The 16,468-nt window shown below is 47.1% G+C and overlaps 1 protein-coding gene across 1 annotated transcript in view; it reads left to right on the forward strand.

The window, feature by feature from the left end:
- The window catches only part of Vwa3a (von Willebrand factor A domain containing 3A), a 65,904-nt gene that overhangs the window by 23,093 nt on the left and 26,343 nt on the right, over window positions 1-16,468 (forward strand). Inside the window, exons 5-16 of the mRNA XM_029535862.1 lie at window positions 250-409; window positions 2,792-2,890; window positions 3,716-3,822; window positions 7,801-7,926; window positions 8,606-8,714; window positions 8,903-8,968; window positions 10,790-10,915; window positions 11,409-11,544; window positions 11,636-11,739; window positions 13,580-13,660; window positions 14,024-14,118; window positions 15,322-15,441. Of these exons, the coding sequence (XP_029391722.1) occupies window positions 250-409; window positions 2,792-2,890; window positions 3,716-3,822; window positions 7,801-7,926; window positions 8,606-8,714; window positions 8,903-8,968; window positions 10,790-10,915; window positions 11,409-11,544; window positions 11,636-11,739; window positions 13,580-13,660; window positions 14,024-14,118; window positions 15,322-15,441 (1,329 nt within the window). The remainder of the gene's footprint in view (window positions 1-249; window positions 410-2,791; window positions 2,891-3,715; window positions 3,823-7,800; window positions 7,927-8,605; window positions 8,715-8,902; window positions 8,969-10,789; window positions 10,916-11,408; window positions 11,545-11,635; window positions 11,740-13,579; window positions 13,661-14,023; window positions 14,119-15,321; window positions 15,442-16,468) is intronic.

Consider the following 16,468-nt stretch of genomic DNA (forward strand, 5'->3'; position numbering starts at 1 on the left):
TCTGTCTGTCTCTGTCTCTCTGTCTCTGTCTCTGTCTCTGTCTCTGTCTCTCTCTCTCTCTCTCTCTCTCTCTCTCTCTCTCTCCTCCCTCAGCTCCCCTCCCCATGACCTCCCTGAATAAACTCTATTCTATACTATACCATCATGTGGCTGGTCCCTCAGGGGGAAGGGACCACAGAGGCACCCCCTGACCCACACCTGACTACACACCCATTGAACGTAGTCCCTCACTCCTTATCTTTTTATAAGACACAACAACTACTATGAAGAAGGAGCACTGGAACAGATGACCAGTGAGCCAGAAAGTGGAGACTGTCCCAGGCAGAAAACCAGCAAGTCCACAGGTCCCGAGACCTCTGGCATGCTCCAGAAGCAACAAGCAGGGCAGTGTGTCAGGTTAGAGGAAGCAGTGTGGCGAATGGGTATGAGGCCAATCAGAAAGGTTCAGAGCAGGGAAAGCCAAAGGGAAGGCTTTTAGAAAGCACTGAGGGTCTAAGGACTGACGCTTCCAAGGACCACCTGGCTGCTGTCTAGGTGAGTTGAGTGCACAGGAGGAAACACAAGACAGGCCAGATGAGAACCATGGTGACTTAGACTTAAGTACTGGCATAGATGGGATGAAATAGATTCAGGAATAGTTGAGCAGGCAAGATTTGGACTTGGACAGGATGGAGCCAGAGTACCCAGGCCAGTGCTGAAAGCCATTTTCTGAAATGTGAAAGGCTGAGGGGGGAACAGGTTTGGGGAAACCAGGAGGCCTTGACTGGGATGTAAAAAGTAACAGAGTCTCACCAAGCATCCAGATGGATGGAGGGCAGTGGTCAGTGTCGCAAAGTTGAAGTTCCAAAGATCCCCTAGGTGACTGCCCTAGGTAGCTACAGGCACTCAGATGAGAAACATGAGACTCGGGGTCAGGGGTTGGGGATTTAGCTCAGACGTAGAGCGCTTGCCTAGCAAGCGGAATGTCCTGGGTTCAACCCTCAGCTCTGTAATAAATAGATAAATACCTTATGGCATGAGTATGGAACACTGGTTTACAACTTGTCTGTATTTAATAGTGACTTTGCTGTCACAGGGGCCATTTGGGAAGGCCTGAGGACATTCCTGGTTGTCACAGCTAGCCGGTATGGAGGTGATATTGGCATCTAGTTTAGAAATGTCCAAGGGTGTTGTTAAACACTCAAGTCAGCTTCCCACAACAGAGAGCCACTCAGCCTCAAACATCCACTGTGCCAAAGCAGGAGAGCCCAGATACAGATCAAGCTGAGAGTGAACGGTTGCTATGACAGAAACCTTCCACATCACAATCCATCATGGAAGGAAGTCAGGGCGGGAACTGGGACGCAGGAGTTGATGCAGAGACCATGAAGGAGCGCTGCCGACTGGCTTGTCCATGGATGCCCTGCCTGTTTATTTATAGCAGCCAAGATCACATCCCAGGGGTGGCAGTACTCACAATGAGCTGGGTCCTTCCACATCAATCACTTATTTTAAAAATGCTCTGCAGGCTTGCCTAACAGCCAGACCTTTTGGAGGCTTTTTCTCAGTTGAGGTTCCCTCATCTCAGAGCCTCTAGCTTGTGTCAAATTAACATAAAAGTCAGCCAGCACACCAACTTAAAAACCAGTGTTAGTGTTTTATCACTGACAGAAGTACTCAGGGATAAATAAAGGATGGAAGACTGGATTTGGTCTTTGGGTTCAAAGGTCTCAGTCCATCATTAGCTTTTAAGTCGGGTGCTTTTAAGCTGTGATGAGGCAGAACACCACGGTGGGGAACATGTGATAGAGAAAAGATCGTGACAGCTGAGGGGAGGGGAAAGGAGGAGGAAGAGGAAAAAAAGAAAAAGGAGAGGTGGATGGGGCACAGGACAAAATAGAAACCCCAAGGACACTCCCAGTGACCATGTTCCTTTAAGTAGGTCTCCACCTTCAAAACTTCCCACCACCTCCCAACCATAACCCGATGTTATCGATCTATCATAGATTAGGACCGGGCTCTCATGGTGACGGGATCTGTCACCTGGGAACCAAGTTTAAACATGCGAGACTTTGGGGGAACACTTTTGTAGGACGTCTCTGGGGCAGGACCCAAAGAAGACAGAGTCTCACTCTGTAGTCCAGGCTGGCCTTGAGCGCCCCCAAATCTTCCTACCTTACCCTCTCAAATACTGGAAGGAGGCCTGATCCACCATGACTGGGCGAGATTCTGCATCTGTAATGGGCCTTTAGGTGATGGTCAGGTAGCAGTTTCCTAGGATGCTGCAGTAGTCGCTTACAATATGAAGAGAAGAGGATCTGTCTAAGAAGGGCCTAACTGCCACATGCCGGCAGACTGTCCTTGCCAGACTCTACTATCAGCTAATTGGAGTCCAAGGGAGTTGAGAATGTGGATTTGATCTCGGCTTCCGTAAAGATGGAGGCCACTGGTCCCCTTCACAGGTGTAGCTTCATAAGAAGAGGGAGGTGAGAACTGAACTTGAGTCTCAGAGACATGGAGATAATGACGAGCAGCTCTAATTGGAAGCAGAGAAAGCAGTAGAGGAAGGAGAACGTAAGTCTTTTGTGAGATAGGCAATAATCTAACCTGCCTGTATGGTAACAGATTACACAGACACAGGCAGGCATGCTGACAGGAGCCCAGTAGGGCAGGGCCTCGGCTTTTGCTTTTCTCTTGTGGAATGGGGCTCCCACCTTGCCTCTTTCTGTCGCAATGAGAGGGGTTGGTCACACCTCTGCCTCAGAAGTAGGGGGCTGGGCTGCTTGTTTGCACATTTCCTCTCTGGTTTTAGGCATTTGGCCTCATCAAGGGATCAAGAGTGGGCCTCCTCATAGATTCCTCGCAGGTCAGCAGCAGCTCTCAGACAGAGGAATTCCAAAATGACCTCACAGTAAGTCTCTCGTGTGAGGGCTACCTCTCCAGCCTCCCGCTTCTCCAGCCTCAGGGCCTGCAGGACAAACGTGCTTTGTTTACAGCAAATGCAAAACAGGGCCATTCACAAAGAACAGTTCTCACTCAATTAGCACCTTTGGGGGAAGATCCCTGTCAAATTCTGTGAAAGCTCACCACAGACTCATTTTCACTTGCAGTGTGAACTTCTAGTATTCTTCCCACAGCAGAACCTCGCAGACAGACACCTGCAGCCCTTGCAGAAGCCCAGATTCCCTCAAGACAGGAGGGACTGGAGTCTGTGGGGCTGGCTGCAGCACAGAACAGCACAGCCCTGGGCTCCTGGCCTTTTTCAGATGGGAAAACTATTCTGGTTGCTTTGACATTTCCAAAAGAGAAAAGTGAAGTCAAATCCCATCTACCTCCACCTTTTCCATCAAGGGATCGGGTACTATGTGCCCCTGGTACCTCCTCTATAATGCCAGGGGGACAATATGGCCACCACACACTGCTGTCAGGATAAGAGGACTTTATGCATAGACCCTCAGAGCTACCTCTAGCACAAAGAGATGTGGAAGGTGCTTCTCCCTGGAAATGCTTATTGTCTGGGGTAGGCACCAACCACATTAGCTACAGCTTGTATTTTATGAAGGTTGAACAGAGCTTTGAGAGTCTGGGGGGAGTGGAGGACAGCTGTCCCCACTCAGCACTTGTCTCTGTTTAGCCCAGCTCAACTCTCTACCATGAGGGCAGCTTATACAAGAGGGTGCAGCCATCTCTCACAGAGCCCAAGCTCTTTGAGCCATTCCTATCATTCTATCCACAGGGTCTCATTGAGGAGCAGCTGAGCCTCAAGGAAAAGCTGTATGTCCTGTCCTTCGGTGTCACCACCAAGCCCCTCTGGCTGGACCCTGTGGAAGTCAGCACTTCCACGTGAGTAGCTGCCAGGACTCCGGGATGCCCACTTGTTTGAGTTCAGTGGAATGTTTGCTTTTACGTGTGTGTGTGTGTGTGTGTGTGTGTGTGTGTGTGTGTGCATTAGAGTCTAGTACAGCGCCCAGGCTGGCCTCAAGCTTGCTATGCAGTTGAGAATGGCCTTGAATGTCTGATCTTCCCGCTTCTACCTCCTGAATGCTGGGGTCACAGGTGCACACCTGGTTTATGAGATGCTAGGGATGAAATCCATGGCCTTATACATGCTGGGCAAATACTACCCATTGAGTTCTGTCTCTAACACTTCACTGAATGTTAAAATGCAAATCTCCAAACCACACAGGTAAGAGAGAGCACACAGCAATGTGTCACAACAGCAGAGACTTATTCAGGCAACAGTTGGAAAGGCTGGAAAGACCTCCACAAGCTCTTCCAAAAGACCACCACAAGGCAGCTCACTCGCTTTTTGTTTTATTTATTATTTCCTATTTTTATTTTTGATGATCTAGAGATGGAAGCAGACCTTGAACATGCTGCCCAAGTGCTCTGCCACCAAGCAGCATCCCCAGACAACATCACTCTTATGCCGCAAACTGGAAAATTACCGTGAAGATAATATAGTCATGTTTTAAACAAACCAAACAACCTGAATGGATAAATAACAGTGACGACATCTTTACAATGCCACTTCTACTCTTACTGCCCAATGAGATCTTATGTTTGTTTCCACAGATGGGCTACATGCACACACACACACACACACACACACACACACACACACACACACATCCACGTTCCATCTGGTTTAGGCAGAAGCAAGACAGCTGGGCCTGGTGGTGCATGCCTGTATCCCCAACTGACCAAGATACTGAGGCAGAAGGATCACACATTTAAAGTCAGCCTGAGCTAGAGTTGCCAGCCTGGGCAACTTAGTTAGACCCTTGTCGTCTCAAAATAGAAATTGAGAGTCAACGGAGGGCAAAGGCATATGGCTTCATTAGAGCGTTGGCCTGGCTCTACCCCTGCTCCCATAACAAGAGAGCAGTGTAAGCAGGGGCTCAGGCCCTGCTCTGAGCTCTGCCTTTCCCTCCAGCTTTACTAGTGTTTCCTGTCCCTGCATACAGACTCACCTCACCAGCAGTGGCTACGTACAGATTGCACAGATGTCCTCTAGCTGGACAAGCTAGTTCAGGATTTGGGGGATTTTGGAGGGAGGTACATAAGAATGTCTGTTTATGCCAGAAATTACAAATTTGTTTTCCATGATGACAATGTCTTTGATTGGTGTCGGGTATACCATGCTAGGTACTTTACAAGTAGGAGCGTATTTAAAATTCACAGCCATTGCAATAGAATTATAATATTCATTTTGTAAATGAGGAAATGTGGCCACAGGGAACATACCTGGCTGGAATTGCAAAGCTCAAAGCAGATCCAGGAAACAAACAAACTAACTAAGCTTAGGATAGAGGCACTTGCCAACTGAGGACCTGAGCTCAGTTCCCCAGGGCTCACATGATCAGAAGGCAAGAGCTGACTCCTGACCTCCACATGGACAGCATAGCATGCCCAATCTATCTTCCACCAAATAAATAGATGCAACAAAAAACAAAAGGCTAAAAACCTAAGCTTGATTTCCTTTTGTCCAATACCAACCTTGAAGAGGACAGTTTAGCCCTGGCCTTGACCACAACTCTGCCTCTGCCTCTGCCTCTGCCTCTGCCTCTGCCTCTGCCTCTGCCTCTGCCTCTGCCTCTGCCTCTGCCTCTGCCTCTGCCTCTGCCTCTNCTCTGCCTCTGCCTCTGCCTCTGCCTCTGCCTCTGCCTCTGCCTCTGCCTCTGCCTCTGCCTCTGCCTCTGCCTCTGCCTCTGCCTCTGCCCACCCCCCTCTGTCTCTCTCTGTCTCTCTCTCTTTCTGTCTCTCCGAACAGAGAGAGTGATGCCTGCTATTCAAAGGGTTGTTGTGGAGATAAAATGAGGCCCAGAAGCCTGGCCTGGAGCAGCTACTCTGCGACTGCTCTTTTCACGGCTCTTCCCTCCAGCTAGAGCTAGAAGCCACTCTGAGACTGCAGTCAAGAGCTCCTCAGCTTCCATCATCCCTGTGTCCCTGTGTCATTTCTCTGCCTCGGAACTAGTATTTGTTCCACTCCACATGCCCCATTATTGATTTTCATAGCCTCAATTCTATTTATTATTGAGGGAAAGTTAATGCCATAACTGAGAAGTCCATATCACCTGCCACAACTAGGAAGTAGCAGTAAAAATAAGCACAGCAAAAGAAAGACAGTGAGATTAAATTCCACCTTGAATGCATTATTGGCAGCAGAGAGGGCTTCGGCCTAACACTCATTCTCTCTGATCAGAAGGGAGTCTCGGGCTCAGTGGTGAGTTATTTGCGGGGTATGTGCAAGACTCTGGGCTGCACCCCTGGCACTGTAGGAGCAAAAGGGAACTTGACATCAACAATAATGAAAACAACAAACCAGGGTTTCATTTCTTTGCTGGAGTTGAACCCAGAGCTGTACAGATCTGAGGCAAGCCCTTGCCAGGGATGTTCCTTCTGTCAGGCTGAAAGAGAAGTGGAAAGAGCAGAAGTGTTGATCTGAGTTCTGCTGTGTCCGCACTTACCAATGAGCGGCTCCTGAGACACACGGACACAGTTACACAGGCATGTACCTTCCAGAGATCAACTCCATGCTTCATGTCAACATCTGGCCCCCAGAAGAGCTATGGAAAAGACTCAGCTCCTAGAGCTTAAGTAGCAGAGCTGTTAGGAACTCAGATTTCAGGGCTAGGGTTGGTATAAAATCCCAATCTGACCAGTTGCCTATGGTACATGACGGGTTAGGCACGTTCTGAGTCTCCTTGTCTCTACAATGTAAATAAACATATCCACCTCAAGAGGTATGGTTAGACTTAAACGAGCTGACATTTGTCTGGGTCTGGCACCTCACAAAACTCCTATAGAGTCATGTAAGGACATTTTGGTAAACAACAAATCTGATGTGGTCCCATAAAGTCATAATGGAACTGGATGTGGTGGTGCTGGCTTTTAATCCCAGTATTCAAGAGGCAGAAGCAGGCAGATCTCTGTGAGATTGGGGCCAACCTGGCTAAACAGGGGTGGGAGGAAGGAAGGAAGGAAGGAAGGAAGGAAGGAAGGAAGGAAGGAAGGAAGGAAGGAAGGAAGGACAGAAGGACAGATAGATGGAGAAAGAGAGGGAGGAAGTTACGGAGGAAGGGAGGGAGAGGGGAGAGATGATGATATGCCTAAAATAAAAATAAGAACCAAAGATAACAGAGCTGAACATTTCCTATCTTGTCAGAGGTGCTGTGCTTCTAGCCAGCCATAGAAACCGAACAGTACAATTCTGGTACAGTGTGTAATGCTTGATAGTAACAGTAAATGGCTGTCTTCCTAGTTGATATCTACTGTCACCGTGCTTATTTCCCTGGATCCTAGGGACGTTACCCAGGGCCTCATGCATGCTGGGTAACACCTCTCCTAACTAACCTACATGCCCAGCCCCTCGAGTGTGCTTTTGCCTAATGTTTTAGAGAGCTTCCTTTCTATGTCTAACAAAGGCTTACTGTAAAACAGTACGAGGTGTCACACCACTGCAGCCTCGTCTCATACTCACCTCATCTCCTTCATTGCCTTATTTTCCTTCATGGTTGCTTCAACCTCCTGCCATTGCATGCATCACAACACTAGAAGCAGTAGGCTGTACCACAGATATACCCCATAGCCCAGGTATGTGGTAGGCTGAGCCATCTAGGTTTGTACAGTTACATTCAGTGGTGTCACACAATGGCAAAACCACCCACAGACATTTCTTAGAACATGTCCTAGTCTACAGTTTGAGCATCCTGTCCAAGCACAGAGCCTCAAAGGCTATTCCGAAGTCCAAGGGAACCTTGGAGAACCGGGTCGTTAAGCTGCATGTGGCTAGAGTTAGTTTGCTGTGTCTCCTTCCAGCCTCCAGGAACTCAAGCTCTGGGTGAAGACACTGCAGCCCGAGGGAAGCAGCAATCTGCTACAAGCCTTGAAGAAAGTCCTTGCTCACAAGGAGCTAAATTCTCTGGTGATCATATTGAGAAGCTGGTAGGTCTCCTTTCTCACTAAACAGGTGGCTGATGACTCAAGCAGTGTCTGAGAAAAAGGGAATATTACCAAGAGTAATGCTTCATACGCACTTGAAAGAATGATTGCATCCATAGGCCACCCAGGCACATTTGGGCAGGGGAGCCGGGGCTGGCTGGGGTGACTGTCCACCCAGCCCCGCATCTCCCTGGGGTGACCTGGGACACAGGTGATCAGTTAAGAATGAGTAAAGGGTCTGTGAAGGTAGCTCAGTAAAGTGCTTGCAAGTTTGAGGACCTGAGTTCAGATCCCCTGAACTCATGGAAAAACAAACAAACCGAAAAAACAAAACAAAACACCATTGCATGCCTGTAATCTTAGCACTGGGGAGGCAGAGATAGCAACAACTAGTGCTTACTGGCTGGCAAGACTAGCCAATCCGGGTTCAGTGAGAGACCCTATCTCAGAAAATAACGTAAAAGCATGGTGTTGGAAGATACAAGACATGGACTACGGGCCTCCACATGCACACATACATGAGTGTAAATCACATACATGAACACATGCACACGTAAGTACACACACACACACACACACAGAGTGAGATAGATGTTCCCTGGAAGTTACCATTTTGATCTGGGATGTTCACAGCACAGTTTCAGTGGGAATAGCCACACCCCCTCTTCCGTCTGTTCCCCAGCCCAGATCAGCCTTCTGAATTCCTGTCTGACTTCATCCAGCAGTCCACCCTGGGACGGAGCATCTTCATTCATGTAACCACCTACAAATGTGAGGATCACGTGCCCTCTGTGAGTGTCTGAATTGCCCCACCCCCACCCTAAGCTGTGGACTAGAACACACCTCTCGGAAGTTGCACCCTCCTCTCCCATGGGTAAATGGGAAGTGTGGGAGGGTCTGAAGGCTCAGCCAAGAGAAAGGTTTGTTAAAACATCGGTGTGGCCTTGCCACCACAGCTGACTCTGTCACCATTCCCCAGGCTGTTCTGAAAAACCTCACAGATGCCCTTGGGGGTTACTACCACTGTTACAGCCCAGAAACAGAGGTAAGCCTTCCGAAAAGCCGGCTGTACCCACTCCCTGCCCCAAGGCAGTTCCTTGGGCGTTCTGGCAGACTACATCATGAGCTTGCTTTCCCTACTTTATCATCCTTGCCTTTCATGCTCAGTGACTTGCAGATAAAATCATATGATCCCTGAAAGTGTGGCGAGAACAGGGATAAGCTGAAGTCACAGGCTCCACAGGTAGCTTGTCTGGGTTTACCTGTTGCGAGCATTTCACATAAGTGGAAGCATACACTTTTGTACCCTCTCCTCTGCTTAGCATGAAACATAGCCACTGCAGTACTTCACTTTTATGGATGGGAGACATCCTGTTGTCTGGATGATCAGTTGTGTTGATTCCTTCATCTGTTGATGAGCCTTGCTTTTTCCACTTTTTGGCTGTGTTGCTAATGTTACTACTATGAAGCAGTACAGGACACAAGTCCCTGTGTTCGGTGATCTGGTGCAGAGCTAAAGTAGGCCTGCTAGGTCCCATGGTAACTTCAGCTTTGATTTTTGCTGTTGATAATGTGGAATGTGTTTTTTGTTTTGTTTTGTTTTGTTTTTGGTTTCTTTGGTTTTGTTTTTGGTTGGTTGAATTTTTTGTTGTGTTTGTTTTTAAGACAAGATGGAGCTGAAGACATGTCTCAGTGGTTAAGAGCACTGGCTGCTTTTCCAGAGGACCTGGTTCAGTTCCCAGCACCCACAAGTGGCTTACCACTGTCTATAGCTCCAGCTCCAATGGATCTAATGTCTATTCTGACCTCCAAAAACACCAGGCACACACATGGTGCACAAACATACATGCAATCAAAATGCCTATCTACATAAAATAAAATAAAAATTTAAAAGACACAGTCTCACACGATAGCCCAGACTAACCTCAAACTTACAGCAATCCCCCTGTTTCTGATTCCTGAATTCTGGGATTGCAGCTGTATACCACCAGACTCAGCTCTCTCTGGGGTTTTGAAGTACAGTATTACTATGTAGCCCAGGCTAGCTTTGTACTTAGCAAACCCCTTGCCTCTGCCTCCCAAGGGCTGAAAGTATAGCTGGCTGCTAACACCTTTGGAGTTGATGTTTGGTTTTCCGAGAAGTCTATTAACTGTTGCCTCAGCAACCATAACACCCCTCATTCTCATCAGTACTAGACAAGTGTTCTAACTACCCCTTCCCCAGCAATATTTGCTATTTTTACATTATTATTCGTGTGTATTGGGGGGACTCATGGCAGGGCATGTATGTGAGGGTACAAAGGCAACAAGTTAATTCCTTTCACCTTCCCATGGATTCCAGGGATCAAACTCGGGCCTGCAGAGCCTGCACCTTTCCCTACTGAACCATCTTCCCATATCCATCTTTAAAATTGCTCTTGATGTCATCATTGCCACCCCAGAGGATGTAAAAGGTTCCCTTTGTGTGGGTGGTGGTGGAGGAACTGTCTTTCTACATAAGCCCTGGCTGTCCTGGAACTCACTGTGTAGACCAGGCCAGGCTAGCCTCAAATTCATAGAGATCCCCCTCTGCTCCCTCCCAAGGGCTGGGATTAAAAGTGTGCACCACACCTGGCTTAAAATGTTCCTTTTTAAAGTTAGAAAATCTTCCAGTGGTTTAGAGTTCTGCAGGCCAATACTGTACACACAGGACAGAATGCATGGGTGGGCCCTGTCTGGAACATGGACCTTGGTTCATTATTACCCCAGTTTTAAGTAGACAGTCACTCCGCCTTGGGAACTGACTTGGCTGCTTGCCTTCTCTTACCTTGGCAATGACTGACATCCCTGTGACTTCTGGCTAGCTCATTGCCTCCATCACCCCCAGCTCTATACCAGTAGGGATGTGGTTGAGCTCCAGGCAGAAACCCACAAGGCTCAAGTCCTCCTCAGCCAGGTGCAAGCCCTGTGCCACAACGACCCATGTGAAGAGCTGTCCTGCATGATCAAAGAGGTAGGTGGCACTCGATTATTAATGTCTGGGATTGCCTTTCTGTTGCTGACACACTAGCTCCATGAATTAACCTCTTAGGGCCTCAGCTTTTGTTTTTGTTTTTGTTTTTATTTTGTTTTTTTCACTTTAAAACTGTGCATAACAGGAGGCAGTTCAAGGCTCCCTGGGGGACTTGGGGGACCGGCCACTTAAGTTTCCAGAAGCTTTGTGATCTAAGCCTATGGACAGACTTGTCATCTTGGGTCCCTAGGGGCGGNGGGGGGGGGGGGAAGGTGGGCAAAGGGGAAAGCAGCAGGTTCCTGGAGAGCTTTTCCTGTCCCCTGAAAACTCAGAAAATCCTCAGTGGATTGTGGATGATGGGCGGGGACAGCAGACTTGTTTTCAACCCACCTGATGATGCTTTAAGAAGTGCCACACAGGGACCAAGTGAATGAGGAAGAACTTTGCAGCTCTAAAATGTGTTGTGTAATGGGAGGTTTTAAACTGCATGTAGATCTCCATAGAGATTGCCAAAGGGCCGTTCCCCAGTCTCTTGCCTAAACCTCCAAAACACGAGGCTCCTCTCACCATCAAGTTCCCAGACCTGGACAAGACTTCTGCAGAGTGGCTGAAGATCAATGGTCTAAAAGGTATTAAATTCCCAAAGAGGGCAGGACCCAGGCGTGGAACCTTCAAGGCTTCCCAGGCAGTGCCTCAAAGCTAACTTTTTTTTTTTTCCAGCCAAGAAGTTAAGCCTTTATCAGGTTCTGGCACCCAATGCCTTCAGTCCTGTGGAAGAATTTGTGCCTATTCTCCAGAAAACAGTAGCAGCTACTATCCACGAGGTAATTCAGTGCCGAGTTTCTCTGCATTCCTCTGCAGGGGTGCGCCCCATGCTGCTTCCTATCCTGTTATGTCAGACAACGGAAGCGATAGGGCATAGCCAGACAAGCATGAATGGGTGGGCCTGTGGGAGTCAGGCTTTCCATCCAGGACTCTAAAATGCTTATAAAATATAGTATAATGAGGCTGGAGATGCATCTCAGGATGGACTATATTCAACATGCATGAGGCCCTCAGCTCAGTAACCAGCACTCAAGTATAAACAAACCGGGGGCTGGTGAGATGGCTCAGTGGATAAGAAGGTCTGGAGTTCAAATCCCAACAACCACAAGGTGGCTTATAACCATCCGTAACAAGATCTTACGCCCTCTTCTGAAGTGTCTGAAGACAACTACAGTGTACTTACATATAATAAATAAATAAATCTTAAAAAAAATAAACAAACCAAAAACATCTACCATGACTGCTGGTTTTCCAAGATCTGAAAATGGGGGCTGAAAAGATAGCTCAATCTATAGAATGTTTGCAAGCATGAGAACCTGAGTTTGGTCTTCAGGTCCATGTAAAAAAATGCCAGACATGGTAGTACATACATACTTTTAGCCCCAGGACAGGGAAGGTAGAGACAGGAGCCTCCCTGGGCTCCCTGGCAAATCAATCCATCCTTGGTGAGCTCCAGGAGGTGAGTTGGGTGCCTGAGGAAGGTACCAACGGTTGCTTTTGATACTGTGGTCGCCTCCTCCGTGAATATTGCCCTCCACTCCATTCAAATAGGACACACTTGTTTGCTCGCTGCCCTCACTGCCTTGCACATACTTATACAGTGGCTGCTAGAACACATTCCCGCATATAAAGCCCTTCAAAGTATGAACCTTTAAAAGGCTCTCTTCTCTGACTCCCTGTCCTCAAGTCTAGTACAAGCAGTCAATGAGTGTTCCCTGGAAGGCTGAGTGATGGATAGATGAAAGGAAAGCTGGAGAGGAGGAGGAGAGTGATGTGTGTTTGAGTGGATGGAAAGTTGGTGAAGATTCATGGAAAAGTAGATGGTTAGATAGATTAAACAGATAAAAGGCAGAATGAGTAGATGGATGGGTGGGTGGATAAATGGGTGGATGAACTGGTAAATGGAAATATTGATAAATAAATGGAAATATAGATGGGTGGGTGGGTAGATGGATGATGGATGAATGAATATCCATTCATGGCATGGTATAAATAGTAGAATGAACAGATAATTGGGTAGATGGGTGGGTGGGTAGGTGGATGAATGGATGATGGAAATGTTAGTGAATGAGTAGGAATGTAGGTAGGTGGATGGAAGGAAATTGGAACAGGTGGAAGGATGGAAGGGGAAATGGGAAGATAGGTTAACAGGAAAAAAAGAAAATACAAAAGGATGAAAGAAAAATTCAAGAAAGGATGGAAAATGGCAGAGTAAGAATGGAATAAGAGATAACCAGAACAATTATTAGAAAGCAGATTAGAAGGATGTTTAGAAAGATGGGAGGCTGGAGAGGAAGGAAAAGAGAGATGTGGGAAGTGGCCAGCACTGGTAATGCATAGATGACTAACCTCAGTGAAACCACAGATAAAGCTGATGGTTTGATGGAGCATGACCAAACAGGATTGCAAGTAGGGACTGAGTATCTATCAGGACTGTCTGGATTCCATAAGACCAAGTGGTGGCATACGTGTGGGTGGGTAAGGAAATCTGACTCCAGACATGCTCAGGACTGGTTTCTCTCATGCATGTGAGCTGCAGAGCCCAGTACCCAACTTAACTGTATTTCCCATTCCTGCCTCTGCTTACCTGTTCTCTTTTCTGCCCATGTCTGAGTGCAGAAAGCAATGGTACAATTTGAATGGCATGATGGAACAGTGAAGAACATCCATGTGGACCCACCCGTCCTCTTTGAGTACCAGGTGAGTAATGGGCCCTGTGCATTAGGATAGGGAGAACAGGAAAGTACTTTGTGCTGGATAGACAACAAGCCGTTGACCAGATTCCCTGTGTGTTCCTTCTATGGGCACCTCTTTAGATAGGGACATGGATGCCACAAACAAGGGCTTTTGGGATGCTGTCTGCCTTGTCCCACATTTGAAGGAACTACTTAGGCTCTTCCCTTGCAAGTCTTACAATGGATTCTCACCTTCCCTAACAAAATGTTTATCCTGCTTGTATACACCATTTCCAGAAGCTGTCTGGGAGTACTTCTCCTACTTAAAGCCCCAGGCTTTCTTTGGCACCCTTGGCACACTCACTCATGGTGGCCCATGCTTTTACAGAAGCGGCTGGGGAAAGCTGTGCAGATATATGAGAATCGGCTCCAGTGGCTCTCCCTGACCAGCAGAAGAATCTGGGGCACTGTCTGTCAAAGAAGGTACTGATCGTGCAAAGCTTACTCTTGTTCCTTGTGGGGTCTGGTGTGTGACTCAAGGTTTATGCAGCTCATCCTCCTCATGGGCAGCCTCAGAGCCAGCATCATCCACACCAACTGCCACCATTGTCTCTCAAGACTCTGAGTTAGAAGCAACAGAGAGATGGATCTGGTAGTACACACCTGTTATCCTAGCTCCTGGAAGGTTGAGGCAAGGGGGTTAAGAATTTGAGGCTAGCCTGGTGTACATCGTTAAGACCCTGTCACTCCCCCAAAAGGAGGATAACTGAAGCTCAGAGTAAACAAAGAAGTCTGATGAAGGGAACTGAAAATTCTAGACTTAGTTGTGTGGCTGGATCCAGAGGGTCAGCCTTGTTAAGACTCCCTCAGCTCTGCCTTCCTCTCTGTGGGTTTTGTTCTCAGGTAGGGTTCTCCCTGCAGGTGGCAACGCGGCCATGGAACCATTTTCTGCCAGCTTTGCATTTCCAGAGCTTGAGCATCTATGGGGTCATCAGGCTGGCCACAGAGGTGTGATGTTCTGAATGCCTGGGATCAAATGCCCACTCTTGAAGCATGGTGTGTGCCAGCTCCACAAAACTCACATGAGCCAGGCAGTGGTAGCACACACCTTTAATCCCACTACTTGGGAGGCAGAGGCAGTTGGATCTCTCAGTTTGAGGCCAACTTGGTCTACAGAGTGAGTTCCAGGACATCAGAAAAACCCTGTGTTGATGGGGAAAAAAAAAAACCCACACAAACTGACATAGTGCTGTTTCCCAAGAAGAGATGAGGATGCTATTACCAGGAGAGGTGATGGAAGCTGAAAGGGGGCAGGGGAGATATCCCAATATACCTTATTTGATGCTTATAATTGACTATAAGGAGTCTTTTTGTAAGTGCTCTTCTCTGTAGTGACACACCAAAGGGAAGACAGGTTTTTTGACTTGAAAATCACCACATGCAGTCCTCGACCCTTAAACCACCTCCACGACATTCCACTATAGAAGAAAGACAGATGGTCCCACAACACCTTTACACTTCTATTACAAACCTACTTCTGTCAGTCTCAAACCACAGAGATTCTTGGCCATCTATGAGTTTGGCTAGCAAAAGCCCCCTGGAAAAATCTTTAAATAGTAAAATGGAATGGAACAAACATTATCTGAGAGATTCAGGTTGCCTCTTGAAGCTTGTGTTTCTCTTTAGGGTGGTTATACTGCTGGATGTCTCGGTGACCAATTCCATGTACATTATTCATATCCAGCACTCCCTGCGGCTACTGCTAGAGGAGCAGCTGTCCAACAAAGACTACTTCAACATCATTGCGTAAGTCTCCAGAGTCTCCTTGGGGTTGCGGAAGAGGCTGGGCGTGGATGCCACCACCGGGCTGAGGCTTCGGCAGACAGCAGGACCACAGATACTGATGTTAGGCGCATTCTAAGGTGCACATCAGTTTATCTGATTCGGGTGATCTTGTTTGGGGTCTTGAATAATTGAATGGCTGCAGGTCTATCCCATTGGGGGAAAGGTGGTGAGTGGCCCCAAAACACATGACTTGATCAGCCAGGGTAATGTAATTCAGCCCATTGCCCCAGTTGGCTTTCAAACTGGTAAACTCAGCAGAGAAAGCGGAGAGACCCTGCCATGCCCTTGTCTTATTCTTAGCCTGGCTCAGGCAAGAATGGCAAACACTTAGTACTCTGACTCTAAACTAAATTTTAATTTTAATCTATAAATAAACAATACAAAATTTGAAGTTATATATAGCTTCAGCTATAGTTTTAAAACTATCATTTTAAAATTATAATAATATGTACTTTCTTTTTTAATATGTAGTTTCTAAAATATATATTCATTTTTAATTATATATTTTATATTTCACATCTTATATAGTAACTTTAAAAGTTTGTAAGTTACAAATATGGTTTTAAATTATATATACTGTCACAGTAGCCTTTAATCCCAGCACTTGGGAGGTAGATGCAAGAGGATCTCTGTGAGTTCAAGGCCAACCTGGTCTACAAAGTGAGTAAATAGAAACAAGCAGGTTATAAGTCATACATGCAGAACAACTCCATTTCTAGAAATATATTCACCTATATATTTTTAATGAAAAATATAGAATGAAGAGTTAAAATTTTAGAGGAAGCAAGGAAACAAAAACATTTTGCTTCTTTGTGTATTGTCAGTTTTCTAATCCAAGTGCCATCAAAGGTTTGTGAACTTCCTCCTAGAGAAACAACACCACAGGTGGTGGGAGGGAAGCAAGAGAACCTTCCCAGGCAGAAGCACAAAAGCAAGGGGTTAAAGCCAGAAGGGCAGCTGGAGCAGTGGAGGTGCTGGGGGCAGTGGA

Source organism: Mus pahari, chromosome 1 (assembly GCF_900095145.1).
Source record: "Mus pahari chromosome 1, PAHARI_EIJ_v1.1, whole genome shotgun sequence".
NCBI classification, from domain to species: Eukaryota; Metazoa; Chordata; class Mammalia; order Rodentia; family Muridae; genus Mus; species Mus pahari.